The 23,151-nt window shown below is 44.1% G+C and overlaps 1 protein-coding gene across 3 annotated transcripts in view; it reads left to right on the top strand.

Moving 5' to 3' along the window:
* Window positions 1-1,785: 1,785 nt before the first annotated feature.
* LOC147439958 (uncharacterized) overlaps window positions 1,786-23,151 on the top strand; it is a 99,221-nt gene continuing 77,855 nt past the window's right edge. Inside the window, exon 1 of one of the 3 annotated variants that reach the window (XM_086485669.1) lies at window positions 1,786-2,068. In XM_086485669.1, the coding sequence (XP_086341795.1) occupies window positions 1,912-2,068 (157 nt within the window). In that variant the 5' untranslated portion in view covers window positions 1,786-1,911. The remainder of the gene's footprint in view (window positions 2,069-23,151) is intronic. The other 2 variants (XR_015184670.1, XR_015184669.1) reach the window with 2 other exon arrangements.

Raw genomic sequence — 23,151 nt, forward strand, 5'->3', positions numbered from 1 at the left:
CCCCCTCTACAATTAGCGTTTTAAAGCGTTTTAAAACGTTCCTCTATTGTTCCCCTTGAATCTTGAAATGATTGGCATTGCAACCCCCAATGCCGCATTCTCTAGCCATTTTGAAACGCCCTTAGTGTTGCTACTTGGCGTCGTAGCAATGACTCCCCTTGTGATAGAGTATTGGAACATTGCCTGCTCCTTGGGCGATGTCCTCCCTTTCCCGCTAGCGTTTTGAAACACATTTAGACAGTGTCACCCCCTCCAATTGCCAGCGACCAAAAGGAACCTCCCTTAGCATTTTAAAACGCTAAAGTTTGAGGGCTTTTGGGCTCACCCTTGGGCATTGGAGGTGACCCACTAGCTGATTGTCTTGGACTTGTGGAGTACGAGTTTATGGAACTACCTCCCCCTTGCAAAGTTGGGTGAAAATCTTGGAAGTATTGTGGACCCTTTTGGAGTACAAGAACTAAGCAAAGAGAACTAAGAAAATTCATGGCACTCCCTTGCTTGAGCGCTCGCGACAAATTGAACGGCGATAAATATGCCCCTTGGAACCTGATTATGCGACTCTAATTCATGCGAAAAGGCTTATGGAAAATAGTCCACGGCTTGGAGCCCCATCCTACAAGGGATCCCAACAACAGCCTACAGGTACACCTGCCTTCAAGATGACGAGTATAAAAAATCGTGTGTCGATTGGGATGCAAGCAATGCGAAGGCAATGTCCATTGCAGAATCTCTTACAAAGGAAATTTCTTTAGCCATACAGACTTTGAAGACTGCTGATGACATGTGGTTCAAGCTTGTTGGAATGTTTGATTGGGATCCTATGATGCGAGCAGTCACCCTTCTTGGACAATTATTTGCCATCAAGTTCCAACCGGTGAAGGCTAAGGTTATTCATGATCAACTATTGACTATAAAACATGCACTCACTAGTATTCAATTAGCTGCTTTGGTAATCACAAAATTGCATGAGGCGTATGAAATACTGTACTAGGACACTTTGCCTACAATTCATGAAGGAAAAGCTGGAATTTGATGATCTCAACTCTTTTCTCATTGAGGAGGAATCCGTGTTAATAACTCAAGGCAAAATTCAGATTTTTGATAGAGGTGTTGAAGCACTTGCTGCTTCGAATTCTAGAAAGAAGACCAATAGCCATTGTTACAATTGTGGGAAGCACGTTCATTTGACTATAGATTGCAAATCCAAAGGCAAAGACAAAGGTTCTACAAAGGACAACGACAAAGGCAAGCATAATGAGGAAAGCAATGATAGTGACTTAGGAAAGGACAACAAAGAGATTCCTGGTGTGGTGGTGACTACACGAGTAGATGATTTTTCTTCATCAGAGTCATATTTAGTGTATTCAACAATAGGGATATCTTTAGTTTGCAAAACATTGCAAACTAAAGATAGGCCGTTTCTTTATGTTGAGGATGCATTACAACTCTACCTTGGTCAAAATTTGTGACAGAGATTGATTTTCAATTTTTTTTTGCAAATTTGTTCATGGCCACATGTTAGAAAATAAATGGTAGAGAGTGAACAATGACCACTCAATATGGAAACAATATACCCTTCCTTCTATTCAAAGGCTTTATACCGCCAAAGTTTACATAAGCGTTGCATATGTCATAATGTCTGGTGGCATAAAGGCCATGCCCATGAGTATGCTTCGGAGTGGAGTTTGTATTTCAACAAGTAATTCTTATGTGAGACAATTAGTAATTTTTTTTTGGAGGAGGAGCAAAGAATTTATTTATACTCTTGCCAAACAATTATCTATTAAGTGTAAATGGGCTCTTCTATCAATATAGTCAGCAGCTCTTCACATCTCAAACCACAGACGGGAAGCAGCAGGGGGGGAGAGAGAAAGAGAGAGAGGGAAAACTTTGCCTCAAGCGCTTGTAGCGATGACGACCCAAAAGGATGAGAGAGCGGATACGTCCACCTCCAAGGAACACATGCAATCTCCCAAGAATGAGTCGTGCTCGATCTGCTTGGACGCAGTGGAGAGGGTGGGTGATCGGTCGATCGCTCTGCTCAAATGTGGACATCATTTCCATCTCGGTATGCTCAACATTCTTTCTTGTTTAGTGGCCTATTATACATAGGAAAGCAGGGATTAGCTAACGTTTCACAGCAGGTGTGCAATAATCATTGTTCAGTATTATCCTTTGGATTCTTTGTTTGGAGAATAATTAATCAGGATGCTGTTTACTTAAGGGTTGTCACTGTACGGCTGTACGCTAAAGCACGATACGGTTTTGTATGGAAAAATGCAACGTATTTCAAATTATATCGTACCGTTTGGATAATTTATAGGTCCTGTGTGTTTTCTAAAACAACTATTTAAAACCATAAAAAACATATGCAAATTACGGGGCTAACAACTTTGACCTAGAAAGTGGGCACAATGACCGGTATAGGCTACAAATTTTTTGTAAAAAGGCTAGACAATATTTGTACATGTACGACCGTACGACTGTATAGCGTACAACTGTACAATATGGGCATTTGTATAGCTTACGAAAACTTCCATGGTTGTCAAGTGAGACTGTCATGATAGGTCTTGGGATGATAACCAGTCATAAATATGGATCCTAGAATGCCATCTGACCATTAAGCCGGCTCAAAGTCTATAACAGTTAGAACAGGGTTTGGAATACCATCCATCTGACATGCAGGGATCTCGAGATAACATGCAATGGTCAAGTTGCGTCTACACCACCTAGTCACAATAGAGTCTCGAGTGCGTCGAAATAGACCGCATCCACGGGTCAAAAGTGTAACCGGCAAGTCACCTTGACAATGGGTTAGACACGGAGTGAAGGAGTTCCACTCCTAGAAGCCTCTTTGTTTCTTTATTCCATAAGACTGAAATCGAAGTTTTCAACTCGAAAAGCCATACTCTTCCTCTGAGTCATGCACAAAACCGCAGTTCATTGGGCTGATCTATTAATGGCACCCCTAGGTTCTTTTTTATAGGCATGGGTCCAAAAGCGATCCCCAATAGCGACTTTAAAAATCAACTATGGTTTTTATAGGTGCCAAAAGGCACCATAGTCCACTGCTCACAAAAACTGGTGCTCAAAAATAGAAAGTCAACGTTTTTCGTAACCAGCCGTCCAAGAAGCTTAACGTCCAATCTACCATGTTACCTGCCGTACTGCCATGTTAACACTCTCCATATGTATTGCCACATCAACACTTGTGAATCGGGGTGCAATTTGCGGCCAGATGCATTGAAAGATGGGTATGGTAGTTCAGCTTGAGCTCGTCTTGGATCTTTCTTCTCTCGTCTGGTCTAGTCCAATATGCCACATCCCCCTCCACCAAAAAAAAAAGAAAGTTAAGAGAAGAGTAATTGCCCTTGATTACCCTTACAAAACAGACATAAACCAAATGTTTAGTAGACACTGATTGCATGTAGACATGCCAATGACTATCCCCACATGAAAGCACCTTCACAAAGCATGCATCTGCTCATATTCTAATCCACACTAGATTTTGGATAATAGTCTGCATCCACATAGTTCACCCTAAAGACTCGAATTGAATCAATCTAGTCATCTCATTTAATCCGGGACTCTTGACGCATGAGAATCACTAATCAAGCATCTCATTCTTTTGGAACTCTTGATGCAGTAAGATGAGCATCTAGCCATTTCATCCGGTCATAACTTTTGATGCACCAAGATCATACGTCTTTGTCCTCGTCGAGATCTCAAACACAAATTGTGATTCCAACGAATCATTTAGCTATCACATATGGTCCTTGCCGACCTCTAGTAGATGTTGAAATGCACTAAATTCATCATATTCATCATTTGAATATCCCCTATCGGTGAATATAGACAAAATGTTGCAAGACGTTTCACCTCACATACTCAAAACTAACAACGATTTGCAAGAGTAAACATCTTTTGTGGCAACTATGCATAAGAGTTTCTAGGCAGAATACTGTCAGCCACAATATCCATGATTATTCTAAAAAGACATAACCATGAATTTCTCTTTCCAATCTATGTCGATAAGTTTTGGCGAGTGGATATTTCCCCTTCTGCAGCAATCACTGCACCAGACCCAACTTCTGAAGCCTTGAGAGATCTATCGAGAGAAGCTTCTCATATCTCCAGATTCCAAGACAAGATCTTTTTCCACCGAGGAATATCTGCAGTCGCCCTCCTCTTATTCAAACTTCTCCACATCTGGTCTCAAATCCTTCCAAAAAGGTCCTACGACACTGTACTTTCAAGATATTCTAACAATCTCTTTAACCATATCTTTCGAGATATCAATTTTGTTTGTGCCTTGGCTTTCTTTGATTTCTGTCTTCAACTTTCTTGTCTTTCCCTTGGTCAGAGACTCTGCAGACTTCCAAAAGCATATCGACCATTGCTTCTCTTCCCTAGTTAGAGTGTGCATGTAGACCTTGCTGATTCTGGAACTGCTTTCCCCAGCATCCCCGTCCACTTTTTCAACTTTTGCAACTTTGTCTATGTCTCTTTCTTTGTTCGAATACTACTATTCCTCTTTCTCCTCCTCTTCTTTCCGAAGCTGAGAAGATACCACTTCCATGGTTGGTTGCTACATTTCTAGCTTTGAGAAGAACAATAGCCTGAGCTTCGACACCATTGTAGCTCACAAGTCACCTTGACAATGTGGTAGAAACAATGCAACAATACTGAATTGAACTACAACAATACCGAATTGAACGGAATCGGGGGTATTAAGAAGTTTGAGTAGTGGTTACTCTTAGTGCTTCCAAATGGCGCAGGCTATGGTCTGGGGGGCATTTGGTTGTAAAAGGCCTCTATATCTCTCGGCCAGGACCTTTTTAGGTTATGCGGGAGGAGTGATGAGGGAGTCCTTAAACAGCTCATGGCGCGGACCTAGATGGTTATTTGCGGGGGGAGTGTTCATCGGTGACTTTATGTCTCTATGTCTTGTAACATGCATATGTGAGCATTTGTGTTGTATTGTGATGTGCCAACCACTGAGTTAATGACCCTTGGAAATTTTTGAGCTAACTTGAGTTGTTTTGCAGGTATGCTGTAATCGCGGACGGTTACTTTCTTTCAAGAAGGGGGGACGTCACAAACTACTGACGTGTCAAGCCACTGAAGAACGGAGCTAACTTGCAGATCCTGCCCAAGAAGCCTAAACCCTAGAAGGAGTAGAAGAAGTTTTACCAACTTATAAAGTCTTGTCGAGAGGCCTATTTTAAAAGAGAAGTTCGAGCCAATTCATGGGACCTCGTCTGATGGGGCCCTAGCAACCTAAAGATAGTAAATAAAGTTGGACCAACACACACAATGTAGCAGCTGATGACGTAGCAGATAGTACGGAATCCCGCAATTTACGTCGGCATGCTGACATGGCAGACAATACGGAATCCCGCAATTTACGCTGTTGTGCTGACGTGGCATTTGTAACGATTTCCGTAATTCACGCTGGTTGATTTTCAGCGCTAGCTTTTGGACCAGTTGCTTTTGAGTTTGAAGCTTTTCATGTAATTGCTTTTCAAGGCCAAGGCCCTTAATATGTGCAGAAGGCTCATTCTCTGGCACTCTGTCGGGTGAAGATGCAGAGCGTGAGTACCGGCATTGTACCGAGTTCAAGTAATATAAAGAAATACCGAAAGGGGCGGGGCCGGTGCTCTTTTGGGGTAGAACTCCGCCACTCCCCGTCTTGTGTCGTGCATCTCTTTCTGTTCAGTTGTTATTTAAAGTGCTGAAAGTTGTTCAATCTGTTCTTTTTCGTTGGCACCTGGTGCTTGATCCGTGAGTCGTGACAGGGGGCAATTAAAACTTGCGTAGTATTTTCCACGTCATCAGCTGACTTTATGGTCTAGAACAGATTGTGGCGGACAGAGTGGGGCAATAACTACAACAAAGGCATGATTTGGACTTGTGTTGAAGTTCAAATTTATTGGTGTTTGGAGCTTTGTGTTAGAGCTGAATATATATTGCATGTGGTACGGAGGCAACTTGATTTAGACAAAACACTATGCATGTGCTGCAAACAATTTATCAGTGTTGGGAGAATTATGTGTTCCTAAGTTCATTGTCTTAAAGAGTCTTGGACGTGACATGATCACAATTCAACGAATGGGGAATCTTGGACGTAGTGTGGCCAAGTGGTCATTATTATACAAGACGATTGGTGCTCAAGATGGCATTGCTATGGTGACAAGTTGATGCTTGCAATATTGGATGTGTAGTCAATATTTGCAGATGCTAAGGTGTCCATGGTAGCTGTAATTGACGGGCGCCATGTGCCAACTAGAAAACAAACTTTAATACTTCAACACAACTGAAACCGTAGACATGGAGTGGCGAAGTTCCACAAAATCGTCCACATCCTTCTTGAGTCTCGGCCAAAAAAAGTATCGCTCCACACCTTTCAAGGTGGTGTCAATGCCGCGGTGACCCGTCGATGGTGGACAGTGGCATTCGATTAAAATCTTTTCCCTCAATGGCTGTGTAACGCACAACATCGTTTTCTTCATCAAGTAGCCATCCCGAATGGAATATCCCGCTACTACCTCCCCATTCTGTATTTGATTGAAAATATATGCAAAATCTGAATCTGTGGCATACTGATCGACCATATCCTTGAAGCTTCTATGGTGTATTGCGGAAATAGTCAAAACCAACGGCTTCCGGGACAAAGCATCTGCCACCAAATTCTTCTATCCTTGCACATGGACAATTTGAAAGTGAAACTATGACAAGATGTTCACCCATCGCATCTGCTTTTTCGATAGCTGCTTCTGTGACAAGAAGTAGCGTAAACTCTGATGATCTGTGAAGACCATAAAATCGGCTCCGAGTAGGTAATGTCGCCAGTGAGTAAGAGCATGGATAACTGCCAAAAGTTCTTTCTCATATATCTGTGCTGTCAATTCCGGCCTTGAAAACAGTCGGCTCTCATAGGCAACGACATGGCCTTCTTGCATTAAGACCGCACCCAGACTGCGACCACAAGCATCACAATATACCTCGAATGACTTCTGCAAATCCGGCAAAGTCACTACTGGTCCTGTAGTCAATTTCTCTTTCAATGTTTGAAAGGTAGTCACCTCTGTGGGTCCCCACAAGAAAGGGACTCCTTTCTGTGTCAAAATATGCAAAGGGGAAGCAACCTTTGCAAACTTTCTAATGAACCGCCGGTAGTAAGAATATAAGCCCAAGAAGCTTCTAACTTCATGGACATTCTTCAAATCGGGCCAATCATGTATAGTCTCGATCTTGGCTGGGTCCATCTGCACTCCTGCTATTGAGACAATGTGTCCCAAAAATTGTATCTCTGGTAGGAAAAATTCACTCTTCTTTGCATTAATCACCAACTTGTGATCCCGCAATGCCTGAAAGACCTGTAGCAGATGTTCTCTATGTCCTGCCTCATCCTTGGAGAAGATAATAATGTTATCAAAGAAAGTCTCAACAAAAGATCTGTACTCTCTGAAAATCCTGTCCATCATTTGGTTAAAGGTTGTTGGAGCATTGGTAAGGCCAAAAGGCATCACCAAGAATTCAAATAAACCGAAGGTCGTCCGAAAAGCTGTCTTGTAGACATCTCCTGGCGCGATTCGGATATGATGATATCCGCTCTTCAAATCAATCCTGCTGAAACAAGAGGATCCTTGTAGTCGGTCTAGAATATCATCGATCCTAGGAATCGGAAATTTGTTCTTGATGGTGATTTTGTTGAGAGCTCTATAATCAATGCACATTCTCCAAGATTCGTCTTTCTTCAAAACCAACAACACTGGAGAGCAGTAAGGTGAAGTACTCGGCTGGATAAGACCCTTTTCCAAGAGGTCTTTCACTTGGTTCATAATCTCTTCATTCTGGGCTCGGCTCACACGATAGGGTGGCCGGTTGGGTGGTTGCTTCCAGGTATCAGATCAATGGTATGATCCTCAGGACGAGCTGGTGGCAACTCGCCTGGCAGGCCCTCAGAAAAGCAATTGGCATGAGTGTTGAGAAAATCTTGGCGTTCCTTATCAAGTTGAGACATATTTGTCCTATGTTCATCATTCAACTCTTTCAAAAAGATCGAGTAAACAAAGAGATAGGATTTCATTAATTTTGAAACAGTTGAAGCCGATACAATAGGGACAGACTCGCCCTTCAGTTTCACATCAAGTACAATGTTTTGGCCCTTTTCAGTAGTCAATGTCGCTTTCTTTGCCCGATAATCGACCATGGCGTTGTTCTTATGGTACCAAGGGACTCCCAGGAGGACATCACAACCTTCCAAGGGCATTATGTAGAAGTCCTCGTGCCCCAAATACCCCTGACAATGCAACCGAAGTTTGCGAATGACAGGTGTAATGGCCACGTCCTTGCTAGGTGCCGCTAGAACTGCCTCTGCTTGTGGTCCCATCCGATCGGGTGTAATCTCGAGCCGCGCCGCCAATTCAGGTGAAATGAAGTTGGCCTTGGCTCCTCCATCAAAGAAAATCAGGGCTTCTTGGTCTTTCACTTTGCCCCAAGCTCGACAAAGTTCTGTACTTTCATCAATCGTGCTTGGGTCAGTACCCATGCAATCGAGAACCAGTCTTGCTTTCATCTTGCCTTTTCGTCCACGTTCCTCAGCTGCTTTCGGACTCTCTGCCCTTTCTTCATCTTGTTCTTTCTGTGCCTTTTTAGGGCACTTCGCGGAGATGTGCCCATATTCCCCGCATCCAAAACACTTCCCCTCTTTGAGATAGATAGATAGCCTTTTCTCTAAGAGCCTGTTGGGGACGTGTATCTTTCTTTTCTTTGTCCTGAAAACTCTTTCTCTTTCTACTTTCATTGCGAGAGGTCTTTTGGGTTCTCTGAGTCAAGATCTCATCAGTGGGTAAGTCAAATTTCCCGAATGTATCGCAAAACCCCGTTTCACATGACCCATCAATTCTTCAAAAGAATTCAACTTCTATTCAAAGCAGTAGTCTCCGATCTCTGTAGGAAGTTCGTAGCAAAACCGCTCAATCTATTCCTTAAGCAAGACCTTCGTAAATGAAGAGGCTGGTAGAAAAGAGTTCCAAAATCTCTCGCGATAAGCGTCCAGAGAATCTCCCTTGGTCATCTGAAGATGATTCCAAGCACTCCCGAGTCAGCCAAGAAGAAATAAAAAGCCTTTTGAATTTCAACCATTTAATTGGAGCTTCCTCTTCTCAGTAGAAGAGTGGACCACAATGTTCGAGCATTTCCCTTTAAGAAAGATGTAGCCCTCCTAATCTTGAAGTGCTTTGAGTAATGCCCTCCAGAGAAAGCTATGTCAAACTGCTGAATGAAGGCCAAAGCCCTCGGAGCATCTCGGAACCCAAAAAAGGATTCAAACTTAGTTGAGTGTCCACCTTCTTTGAATTCTTTTGTTTTCTTGCTCGTCTTTGAAGTAGTCATATTGGTTGGCTCTGTAGAAGTGCTTCTTTTCAAGGGATGCTTGTCCATGTCTTTCTGCGAGTATAGGTTCCACTTTTTTGCACTCGTCTGTCTTTACGGCTTTCCTCCCTACTTGAGAGGAGAAGCAATGGCAACACGCCATCTCCAGTAAATCTCATCAATCGGGTAATCTTTCAGATGTTTCGTCAATCTCGGGTCCCTGGAGTACTCAATCAATCTGTTCACACATATGCCAATCTACAGTTGACGTTTGTACTCCTTTCTGGCAAACTTGTCTGAAAAAAAATTTAAATTTGCCCAAATCTTCATTCTTTTCTTCGTGCGAGATCTTCAACTTTTCTTTGCCTTCCCACTGAGAGGTGTCATCTCTGTCAGATTCTTCACGAGAACCCATGTGTAATCTGGTGGCTTTATGCCCTGTAAGACAGAGCGATGAAGACGGGAGCACGCCAAATGTGCGATGTATGAAGGGTGGGTGGCTAATAAGTCGAGTGTCGGGGCACGAAGATTCTTTCCCAAAAGCTGTGCGCGCAGAAAGCTGTGAGCGTTGTAAAAAGGATCGGATCCTCCGTAGAAGAAGAATCTTTCTGCGCTCTGATACCACTGTAACAAACTTGGACACTCCAAGTCAAGATTTTACTGTGACATAGCAAAGATTCACTTCAAAACAGTTTGCAAGTCAATTGATTCGACACGGCCCGGCGGAGTACCGTGCCTAGAGATACTCGCCCCAAAGACTGGCGCCCCTTTCGGTATTTCTTTTTGTATTAATTTGTGTTCAAGTACAAGAGAGTGGGAGGGTTCTCATTGACTCTGCATCCAGATGCTCTGAGAAGTGAGGGCCCTGCCCACTTGTTTATAAGTTACAAGGGATGCCCAAAAGTAGAGCCCCAAAAGGAGTAAGTGAAAAGCCTTCAAAAATAAAGCAACTTATTCCCAAAAGCTGCCAATTTTTCTGTAAGGTGCAACGGAATGATTGTTGAACTTTGCTAAAGATGAGTGCTCCGAACTGTGTTCAAGGGTTCCTTTTACTTACGGAAGGGAGAGCCTTCCGCTCCTTTAGTGAGAGAGTGCAATGGACACAAACAAAGTGGATGAACACTGTGAATGAATGTGCATGAGACTGAGAGATAGAGAGAGAAGAGAATACGACACCAGAATGTTGTCAAAACCTTCCTCCAAAGGCCCCCCTCTCTATGGCGAGAGCGTCTACTTATGATTACACAAATCTCTACAATGCTTGGACTTGCCGACGATGTTGACGACGACGAGATGGGCTGAAATCTGCAAATCTTTATCTGCTGAATTCTTACTCTATGTCGATGACGATGTCGATGGCGACGATGCGACGACGATGTACTGAAGACGCAGATGCTGAAATCTGCGTTTTCTGGGCTGAATCTGTAAACTTCGCGGGATTTGATCGTGTGGCGAGGATCTGTTGCGGGAAGGTGAGATCTGCAAGGTTTGGGACTTGTTCTGTTGTCTAAAGGCTGAAAACTGAAAACGCTGGTCCTATGGCTGATTCTGTCGCGATGATCTGCAAAAACGCTGAGGTTGATCTGCAAACCAAAAACGCTAGGGCTGAAATTGGTCCTGCTGCTGCCGGTTGTCCTACAAATGCAAAACGCTAGGCTTCTTGATGGGTCTTGCTGATCTGATGTGCAACAAACGCAAGGCTGCCTGTAGAAGAAAACGCTAGGTCCTTGTAGATGCAAAAACGCTAGCCTTGCTGATGGGGGGGGGGGGGGGGGGGGGGTCTTGCTGAGAAGTTGCCTGTTGAGCGGTGCTCTTGCTGCCTCTTCTTCCAGAAAGTGCTAGCGCTAGGTTTTTATTTATACGAACTTAGCAAAATTGCCCTATCTACTTTCCAACAAAAGTCACTTAAAAATAATAAGTGAAAAATGTCAAAAATAGGGAAAATAAGTCTATGCACTGTAAAAATGCTACTGATGGGATCTGACTGGAATCTGATGGTCATGTTGTGTACAACCAGAGGATATGCATCTAATCTAAGTGTCTGGACATGCACGGTCTGCGAACAGACTCACAAAAGTGCCAAATCACTTCCTATTCTAGACTGATTTGACTGAACTGAACCCTGATCGTGCTGTAGCTTGTCCACGGACACATAGGGTTGGATGTGTCACGTGACATTTTCAGCCAGCATAAAATCTGCAATTCCGTACGCTTTGCCACGTCATCAGCTATGCAAAAAGCGGGATTTCCGTATGGTACTGCCACGTTAGCACTTTCAATGTGAATTGCAAAAATCTGCCACGTCAGCATGGTTGCGTATCTGTGTGTGTGTCCGGGTCTGTTGCCCCACTGTGAGTCACGAGTGTCCAGGGCCATGCCACGTCACCCATTTGTGACACATGCTTTAGCATTCATTACACCATACAGTTTCACAATCAGATTTCTGTCGAGTTATCTCATCCGACTCGGCAAATTGTAGTATTAGCCGTCACACCCGGACCGCGTTGATCTTTCAAGGGTGTCTCGATACACTAAGACCACATATCCAGTCTATCTCATCCAAATTGGAACTATTGATGCATCAAATTCATATGCTTCACAAAATACTGTACGCTTGACACAGGTACACATGCAATGACGAAACATAAAAACATCGAGAAACAACCAAATGCTCCCCAGACCGCAGCGTGTGCCGTTTAGAGGTTTCCTTATGTGAATAAAGCTCCCCAGACCGTGGCTTGTGTCTTTGAGAGGTTCCAAGTACAACCAAACGCTTCCTAGACCGTAGTCTACGTTGTCCAGAGGTTATCAAACCAATATCAAACAAATTCAATCGGCACCAAAACAAGGTCAAACCAGTTCAATCAGGATTTTATCTAGTTTAGACAATATTTAAACAATATTCAAAATGTCAATGAAAATCTCAAACAAGTGGCTCCTCTCGTTGCATAAGAGTGGATCTCTATCTCCGATGCTCCTAATTGCTTGTAAATCTATCTTTCTCCATCTTGCTACTTGTTTTTAACAAACAAATAATAAGAGGATCCAAAACTTTACTTTGACACATGTTGCAGAAACCCTAATTTGTTGTTGGAAACCCTATTTGTTTTTGAACTGTGGTCAAGAGATTTTTAGAGGTCTTTGCAACACAGAAAACCGTCAAAAAGTATGTTCGAGAGCTTTTTAGGGCAAAAACGAACTCATGTTTCTACATCTCCTCTTTTTGTTGTTTCTTCTTTAAACTTTGGTTCTATGTGCCACATGGACATGCTTCATCGACTTCTAGAGCCAGTTTTCCCCTTTTTCTTGGACAGGATTGTCTAGAATCCTAGGAGGATTAGTATTGGCTATTCTGTAAGCCTGTTCGCAAGACCTGTCCTCGAGCTCCCGCACCTGTAGGGCTACTTGCCCTTTGAATCGGACGAGATTTCTGGCGTGAAACCTCTCCGAATTCACCTGTACCTGCGGGGGATTAGCCGCTAGCTAATCCAGTACCTGTGCAAGAGGCTCTTGCCTCGGCAATCGCGCATGAACCCACACAACTGGACATTGGTCAATTGAAAAGCCCACTAGATGGGCATAACATACTGCCATAGGGGAGAGAGAGGGCAGTGCGTAGCGTGCAGGGCATCACTCCTGGCACCGCACTGTGCATAAGAGGGAAAGCAAGCACTCCATAGCTCTTAACCTGTGACAAAACTGAAAATCAGCCTCTCCCAGCTTAAAAATCAGCGCCCAATTTTCTGTATGAGGAAAGTGCACCAGAATGTGCCACTTGGCGCATTTACAAGCATTTTCCCGTTTCGGGGTTGCCGCCTAAAAATCTCCCAACCGGTTGCCCAGTTGACTTCACAGCAGAGTAAGAAAATGTTCCCCTTGTCATTCCGGAGGTAATGACGCAAACACATTTTCAGGTCCCAAAATAGCAATTCCCTAAATTTTAGGAGATGCTACCATTGTATCTTTCTAGGTCATCCGACCCTCTTTGTACACTGCGGCCGCATCCAGAACTGAAATGTAGCCTCTGTAGCAAAGGATTCCACTTTGGCTAGTCAATGACCCCACTTTGGCTAACCATAGTCCTTGTCCAACCTTAGTGCTCTCTTGCCCTCAGGCCTGGACTCCCTCTGGACAGTTCCACACTAGCTATGCAATGCAGGGCAGTTAGATTTCCCGAGGGGTGTTTCCAAAAAGTGAAAGTAAATAGATAATAAGAAAGAAATCAACAAAAAGGATAGATAGTAGTCACACGCTGGTGACAACCTGCATGTCCAGACGAGTCCATTAATTAGGTTTTCCAGCTTTGGAACCCTCTTTGCATAAATGGTTTGTACACGCGTTTTGATAGGTGTTACACTACGGTGGGCATCTGGCAAAACGTGCTTGTAGTTCTAGGTTAAGAGGAATCCAACGAGCCATTCCTCGCGTCGATCGGATTCCCGAGGGGACAGATGTGCGACAGTTTCACCCAGAACTTAGCCCTGGTCAAAAACTTATAAATTAAATCATTTAATGATTTATTTTATTGGGTTTGTGGACAATTTTCCCTACCTTGACCTAAAGGAGTTTATAACTAGCAGATTGGGCCTATAAGGGGAGCATCAACTTATCAAGTCTAGCGTTTTCTATCAGATTTTCCTAGCGCTAGTTTGAGGAGCAGATCAGCCTGTGTGTTTTACTTCAGATTAGCTGTAACAAACTGGTGACGTGTCAAAGCCTAAAGAATGGAGTCAACTTACAGATGTGGCTGAGGGGCCTAAACCCTAATTTCTGCCAGAAACCCTAACTACTGAAACCCTAATTTTGGAAACCCTAACCCTAAAACCTATAAACCTAAATTTTGGAAACCCTAACCCTAACCCTAAGGGAAGATTTTCGCGTTTTGCGTTGGCTGATGACGTGGCAGGCTGTACGGATTTCCGTGATTTACGCTGGCAGTTTTTGGCTTTGCTTTTTGGACCAGGAGCTTTTGAGTTTTGAAGGCTTTTCACTGTAATTGCTTTTTAGGCCAAGGGCCTTTAAATATGAGGTTAGGGCTCATCTCTAGCATGCTTCTTGGAGAAGGTGCAGAGTCTGGAGTATCGGCTTGTACTGTGTTGATGCAATATAAAGAAATACCGAAAGGGGCGCCAAGGTTTGGGGCCAATACTCTCTGGGGTGGAATTCCGCCACTCCGTGTCGCATGTTGTCTCTGTCTTTCAGTTCAATTGTTATTAAAGTGCTAAAAGTCTGTTCTTTTATATTGGCACGTGGTGCCCGCCTTGTGATAGTGGTATCAAAGCATCAATCGTGTGATTTTCTGAAAGCACACCAGTCCTACAAAAGAGCAGACAGAGCTATTGGAATTTTATTCGAGGTATCTTCACCCTCAAACCCGGACTTATCAGCCACTCCCACCCTTACTTCATCGCGCATCGGGCGCGCTCTCGTCTTCACCGCTCATGTCTTACAGGGCATAAGCCAATTAAGATCACTTGCAAGAGAAGGATCCAGATTTGTTTCAAGTCACTGTTTTTTTTCTCAGAAGCAGTGCCATGCAGATGTTGATGTCTACAGCTACCAAGCAGCATTCTCGAAGTACTTGGCAAGCTTTCAAGAAAATTTTTGCCCGAAGTTATATGGTTTCTGACATCTTCCTTCGGAGTGCAACTTCTGGCAGAGGGGGGTATCTTGAAATGCTTCCCATGAAAACCCTAGCAGTTTATATCTTAAAATTTCTTGACATCTCTCAGTAGATGTTTCTTCACGAGCAGATGACCTTGGAGGTTTAGTGCGATTGCTATCTTGGGACTACCATTGCCACCAAAGCAACACTGTTTGTCCAAGAGCTGATGGACCATGCTGTGCTCGGCTACGACCTCATGGAAGGAACCTAACCCTAATTTTTGGTGCAGGTTTGAGGATGGAAAGTCAGTCGACTTTTCGAGCTCGACTGATGTCGAGATTGCTTTTTAAGTTTGAGTTCTGTTTGATCTTGTTTGGAATTTGTTTGAAATGGATGGTATCTGTTTTGAACCTGTTTTGGTTCCGATTTGAATTGTTTGACTCTGGTTTGATACTGGTTTCGATGATTGGTGATTTTACTCCCGGGTGGAGAAGTGAGAAATACTGTTTTGGTATTGTTTGAACCTCGGAACGACGCAGGCCGATGCCTAAGGGGCGTTTCGTTGTATGTGTGAAAACCTCCGAATTACGCAGGCCGATGCGTGGGGAGCGTTTGGTTGTATGCTTGTAAAATAATTGTTGTTGTGACTCCCGGCCCGGACCTGGATGGTTATGCGGGAGGAGTATTAAGAAGTCTGAGCAATGCTTACTCTCAGTACCTCCAAACGACGCAGGCTGCGGTCTGGGGAGCGGTTGGTTGTAAAAGGTCTCTATATCTCCCGGCCGGACCTTTTTAGGTTATGCGGGAGGAGTGATGAGGGAGTCGTTGAATATCTCCCGGCCCGGACCTTGTTAGGTTATGCGGGAGGAGTGTTCATCGGCGGCTTTATGTTTCTATGTCTTGTAACATGCATATTGAGCATTTGTGTTGCATTGTGATGTGCCAACCACTGAATATTCCTAATTGGATGAGATTGCCTGGGTATGTAATTCAGCGTTTTGAAGCAAGATCAACCAATGTTTTTGAAACATCAGCCCTAGTGCTTGCAATTCTCAACAGATCAGCCAACGTTTTCAGTTTTCGGCCCTTCTGTCGCCGAAAGTGCGCAGGATCTGCCATGGCTAGCATTTTCATTGCGGTCTAGTACTTTAGCAGCCCATTGAGCCTCTCCCTGGTCATTCCCTCGACGGCATTGAGTGCTCCATTGCTGTCCATCGTCGGCATCGTCGAGGTCTATATTTTCAGCCCTCCATTCGTCTCACTTTGGGAGCATAAATCAGCCCCAAATCTATCCCTTGGTGGCCATCAGCAATCCCACATCGAGAAGGATTCAAAGGTGCATCAAATCGGCCCCGAAGGTGCCCCGCCTTGAGGAGTTACCGCGGCGACATTGACTATTCGAGTCAGTAGAGTCTGCAATTGAGGTATTGCATGTGTATACATTTTATTTACACAATCTAAAGTAAATACCACATCGACAACAGTGTGGGGGGACCCTTGAGAGGGTTGGTTGGGACCCCATCGGGTGTCATTCTCCTCTTCTCTCTTTCTTTCTCCCTCTAACACATCTCTTATCGCACTCTCATTCCCTCTCTCTAGGGAAATAAAAGGAACAATCATTCAAGCTAAAAGGAATTACTAGCGCAAGGAAAAGAAGTAAAGGATTGTGGAAGTGTAAAACCTAGATCTTCACCATGACACCGTTTCAATCCCGCTGCACGTGACATCGGTATCAGAGCTTTGAAGATTTTGCACTAATCCACTAATCTTTGCATTTTTTTTCCTCTTTAGTGTTTAAGTGTGCTGTCGTGTTTCACCTAGGGACACTTTTCTCACTTTGGGAACTGTAGGACCTGCCATTGCGCATAGGACCGTGCACCTTTGAGCGTAGGAAATGCAAACATTGTGTACCGGGATTTACAATTGTGGTGAGCCTGCGAGAGGGTAGTTGACTTGGTGTGCGTGCTCGACCACCTCGACAAAAAAAATCCTAGCATGGATATTTTGTCATAACTTCTTCGTCATGACAGATCGCATCATTGAAGACATGCACTGGAAACGTGAAGATGTTGATTACGTGTATCAGGATTTGTTAGTGGGCTATGACGACAAAGGAAGGTGCCATCCATATCAACCTATTAGCTTTAGAGTCTTACATTGTTTGTGAAACCGGCCTGTTCAATCCAAAAAGGGCGGTAGACTTTACTTTAAACCTTGATTTAGCTTTCACCCATTATTAGTCGTCTATTTTACCTGTACTTTCAAGACACAACAAAGGGGAGAGGGATACAGGCTGCTAGATTGCACCTGTATGAGTAGACGGACACCAGATTGGCCCCTAACTTAGGCGCCCCTTTCGGTATTTCTTTATTGTTCAAAAGAGGGAAAAAACGCTGTGGTTCCCTACAAGCTGCCCCGCACAAACTCGGCTGAATTTCCACTGTTCCAGCCTGATTTCGGCAGCATAACTGTACTAGAACCCTTCACAGTCAGTATTCCCACGCATTGGCCGACTTTCCCGACGCATACGGGCACTTTACAAAACCTGGCGAGAATCTGCAGCACGCTGAATTCTCTGTTTTCAGCCCTGAAAATGCGCCAGATCACCTGTACAGCGGTCCCCTTGCGTCCCCGAACCTCCTGGGGGTATTAGGGTCCGTTTAGGGCCAAAACCCTAAACCTGCAAAAATACACAGCAGGCTGTAATTCACTGTTTCGGGCTCCGTTTCGCGTGCCGGTCGCATCCCTAGCAAGTCCTCGAGCTCCCGCACCTGTAGGGCTACTTGCCCTTTGAATCGGACGAGATTTCTGGCGTGAAACCTCTCCGAATTCACCTGTACCTGCGGGGGGATTAGCCGCTAGCTAATCCAGTACCTGTGCAAGAGGCTCTTGCCTCGGCAATCGCGCATGAACCCACACAACTGTACATTGGTCAAATGAAGAGCCCACTAGAGGGGCATAACATACTGCCAAAGGGGGGAGAGAGGGCAGTGCGTAGCGTGCAGGGCATCACTCCTGGCACCGCACTGTGCATAAGAGGGAAAGCAAGCACTCCATAGCTCTTAACCTGTGACAGAGACTTGCAAAATGAGCCTCCCAACTATAAATCACGTTTTTGCCTTCTCTATAAGTAGTAAACTGGCCTCAGAGTGCCAAGTGTCACTCATTTGTGCATTTTCCCGCTTTAGACCCTCGGGTCTAAAAATATCTCACCTGCAGCCTCTGTTGACTTGGCCACAGAGTAACAAAATGATCCCCATGTCAAACTGCACGTAATGACGCGAAGACATTTTCAGGTCCCAAAATAGCAGTTCCCTAAATTTTAGGAGATGCTGCCATTGTATCTTTCTAGGTCATCCGACCCTCTTTGTACACTGCGGCCACATCCAAAACTGAAATGTAGCCTCTGTAGCAAAGGATTCCACTTTGGCTAGTCAATGACCCCACTTGGCTAACCATAGTCCTTGTCCAACCTTAGTGCTCTCTTGCCCTCAGGCCCGGACTCCCTCTGGACAGTTCCACACTAGCTATGCAATGCAGGGCAGTTAGATTTCCCGAGGGGTTTCCAAAAAGTGAAAGTAAATAGATAATAAGAAAGAAATCAACAAAAAGGATAGATAGTAGTCACACGTTGGTGACATACCCCCCTCTTGAAATCTCAAACGTCCTCGTTTGCATCTATGTCGTACATGCTCACTGTCAACACTGATGTATTCAACACCTGTCGACACATATACGACACATACATGCTCATTGTCAACCCTGGTGTATTCAACACCTCGTCGACTCATGTATTGCCTGCGTGTGAACCCTGTCCCAATGACATAGTGGTAGCTTCGCACTCTGCCATTGCTTTGAGTCACGAACTTTCCAATGACAAAATGGTAGCTGCACATTTTGCCACTGTCTTATAGTACACGTTGGATCCCGTAACACTTGCGAGCATACCCAAACCGACAGTTTAAGAATGCAGTTACACATGTACTCTTTAATAGAAGCAATCACTGTATCCTTGACAGACTGACAAGAAATACTCACTTCTATAGCACTAACCAAACTTTTGGACATTCCATAAGAGCAATTGCCAAACTGACAATCTGTACAGCTCTAACATTCATGTAACAGGTATTTCATTTGAGCTCACTTTAAATACCATGTACATCATTTGTTTCAGAAGCCATTGTCACACTGACAATCCATGTAGCTTTGAAACTCAAGGGGTCAAGGTAGGTTGCAAATCGAAGGCTTCCAGGTAAAGTGATAACACAGTTGGTGACTCTGCAAGTTCACCTTCTTCCATCCACTTAGCATCCATTGGTGGATAGTTTCTGAACTTTACCAAGTAACGCCTAGCAACCTTGCCTTTCACTTTCCTTTCTTTGTGTGCCAAAATCTGTTCAGGGACCAAGATCTCGTCAAGTTCCTCGACTTCCGGCTGATCTTCAGCTGGCATATCTTCTGGCACATCACCCACATAGGGTCTGAGAAGACTCACATGAAACGCATTGTGAATCTTCCAATTGTCAGGCAATTTCAGCCTATATGCAACATCACTGATTATGTCGCACACTTGAAAAGGCCCATAGTAACGCATGCTGAGCTTTGGAAACACTCTTTCCTTGCCCTTCATCTTCTTTAACCTTGCCTTTTCAAAGCGTAAAAGCACCCAATCACCAAGTGAATATACCACTTCACGACGGTGACGATCAGCTGCTTTCTTTTGCTTTGCCTGAGTCCTTTCTAAGGCCACTTTGACCTTCTTGTACATTTCATCCATGTCTTGAACATACTTATCTGCTTCAAATATCTTGTCCTTTGTATGCAGTATGGGAGGAACTTTCTTGCCACCTTCAACTATCTCAAAAGGTGCCTTGCCAGTCGATGAATGCACTGTATTATTGTATGCATACTCCACCAATGGCAAATACTGCTCCCACCTTCCTTTATGCTCTGACACATAGCACTTCAGCAGATCTAGGACAGTAGAATTTGCCTCTTTCGACTGCCCATCTGTTTGAGGATGAAATGACGAAGAGAATTTGAGCGTGGTACCCATATTCTCAAACAAGCCTTTCCAGAACAAACTAGTCATGCGTGGATCACGGTCGCTAATAATCGACTGTGGCATGCCATGATACTTGAAAATATTGCTCATAAACAAGCGTGCCATCTGATCTGGCTTTATCTTCTTCCTGACAGGAATAAAATGAGCCTGTTTGCTGAATCTGCAAATAATGGTCCAAATACCATCATTTCCTGTCTGCGTTCTCGGAAGATCAAAGATAAAATCCATAGCAATACTTTCCCATGGTTTATCTGGAATAGGTAGGGGTTGCAATAACCCTGGTGCCTTTTGCCTGTCAAACTTGACCTTTTGGCATATTAGGCATTCTCGCACAAAGGCATCCACATCCCTTCTCAATGTAGGCCAATAGAAGAATGTCTCAACCGCTTTAACTGTAGCATCGATACCACGATGCCCTGCATACGGTGGGACATGACTCTCTTCCATAACTTTGCGTCGCAATGGCTTTGTGACACACAATCTGCCATGCATCATCATGAACCCGTCTTTAAGAAGATAGTGTTCATGACGTTGTCCATCCATTAGCTGCTCGAAGACCCTTGCAAAATCTTCATCATTTGCATACTGGTCTCTCATATCATCAAGTTCATGATGATAAGGAATTGACACAGCTGAAATTTGTGGCTTCCTTGACAAGGCATCAGCCACAACGTTCTTCTTGCCTTCCACATGCACAATCTGAAAATGGAACATGGACAAGATATTTGCCCATCGCATATGCTTCTCAGATAACTTTGTCTGTGTCAAGAAGTATCGCAAGGTCTGATGGTCCGTTTGGACAACAAAGTCTGCACCTAGCAGGTAGTGTTTCCAACTTAAGAGCGCATGAATCACAGCCAGTAACTCTTTCTCATAGACCTGCATGGTCATCTCTGGCCCTTGCAAAATTCTGCTCTCATAGGCTACTACCCTGCCATCTTGCATTAGCACTGCACCAATGCTACTACCGCAGGCATCACACTGGACCACAAATGACTTCCTAAGATCTGGCAACACAATGACTGGATCCGAAGTCATCTTTTCCTTTAAGAGATTAAAAGCTAAAATCTCTTTTTGTGTCCATCTAAAGGTGACTGCCTTCTTTTGAAGAGCATGTAAAGGTGAAGCAATCTCAGCGAAATTTCGGATAAACCTTCTGTAATAGGAGCATAGTCCCAAGAAGCTTCGGACATCATGCACCGTCTTCAAATTTGGCCATGACTTGATCGCTTCAACTTTTGCAGGATCCATTCTGACACCATCCTTTGAGACAATGTGTCCCAGAAAGTGAATCTCTTCCAGAAAAAACTCACTTTTCTTTGCATTGATGAGCAACCTATGACTGCGTAGCTCTTTGAACACAATGGCCAAGTGATGCCTATGCTCCTCTTCATTCTTTGAGTAGACTATCATGTCATCAAAGAATGTACCAACAAACTGCTGGTGTGGACGGAAAATTCTGTCCATCATCCTATTGAACGTAGCAGGAGCATTTGTGAGACCAAAGGGCATCACTAAAAATTCGTAAAGGCCAAACGTGGTTCTAAAAGCAGTCTTGTGCACATCCTCTGATCTAATGCGGATCTGATGATACCCACTCTTTAGATCTATCCTGCTAAACATAGCTGCTCCTTCTAATTTGTCCATAATATCATCAATTCTAGGTATAGGGAACCTATTCTTGATGGTATTCTTGTTCAGTGCACGGTAGTCGATGCACATACGCCATGAGCCATCTTTTTTCTGCACCACCAATACTGGAGAACAGAATGGAGATGAACTGGGCTGAATCAGCCCTTTTTCTAACAGCTCCTGTACTTGGCCCATTATCTCTTTCTGCTGAGCCGCACTAACCCTGTACGGAGGCTTGTTTGGTGGGCTACTGCCTGGCACCAAATCTATCGCATGGTCCTCGGGTCTCTCTGGCGGTAATTGAGACGGTAATGAATCGGAAAAACAGTCACTATACTGTTGTAAAAACATTGACCTTTCTTTATCTAGCACAGATAAATTTGATTCATCACAATCTGACACTTCACGTGCAAAAACCAAGTACGCAGAAAGATGCTTTTTCATTACAGAAGTAATAGCAGAAGCTGATACAGTAGGAATAGACTCCCTTTAAGCTTTACATCCAGAATGTGAGTCTTTCCCCTGCTCTGTACAGTGATCTTTTTGTTGTAGGCATCCATGATTCCCTGTACACGAAACAACCAAGGAATACCTAACAACACATCACATCCGTCCAGTGGCATGATGTAAAATTCTTCAGCATCTACATAGGACTGGATATGTAGACGCAACTTTCCAATGATGGGTGTCACAGCCTCTGTATGGCCAGGACATGCCAAACCTGCCTCTGCTGTATACCCCATCTCTTCAGGTCTGATTCCCAACTTTGAAGCCAATTCTGGGGAAATAAAGTTGGCTTTGGCACCTGGATCAAAGAAGATAAGCACTGTTTGATCCCTAACCTTTCCCCATGCTCTGCAAAGCTCACTTGCATCTGAATTTGGCTTGTCGCCCACCATATCTGGCACTAGACCAGCCATGGGCTTCTTTCCTTTCTTGTCTTCGTTGTCTTCAGAATCAGCTGGCCTTTTCTTTGTAGGACAGTTGTAAGCGATGTGGCCAGGCTGCTCACATAGAAAGCATTTGTTCTCTGTCCTCAGGACCTTCTTTTGCTCTTCTGACTTGCGAGGAAAACGTCTTTTCCATTTCTTTGCTGGTCCTTTTTCTGATTCAGCCGTAGCTTTGTCTTTCCCTGCGTTGGCTGACTCCTGAGTCCCTTTAGGAGCCTCATTGGGAACGTGCTTCTTGGCTGAATTTTTCTTGCCTGATCCTGCCTTGACGCCAGTGTTAAATTCACAATCTTCTCCCTTGAGCAAACCATTGCCAGTGTTTGCTACCTCGATGAGCTGCGTCAAAGTAGTGACTTTTGTCTTCGTGCAGTATTTTCTCAATCCTTTGGGTAGGCCACAACAGTATTTTTCAATCTGTTCTGTCAATGGCACAAACCTATAGGAAGTTACTGGAAGTAGAGCTTTCCAAAACTTCCGATTGTAATCATCCAGATTTCTGCAAGTGGCAGCATTAAGCTGGT

This window comes from Adiantum capillus-veneris, chromosome 16 (assembly GCF_014529385.1).
Source record: "Adiantum capillus-veneris isolate H3 chromosome 16, ASM1452938v2, whole genome shotgun sequence".
Taxonomy (NCBI): Eukaryota; Viridiplantae; Streptophyta; class Polypodiopsida; order Polypodiales; family Pteridaceae; genus Adiantum; species Adiantum capillus-veneris.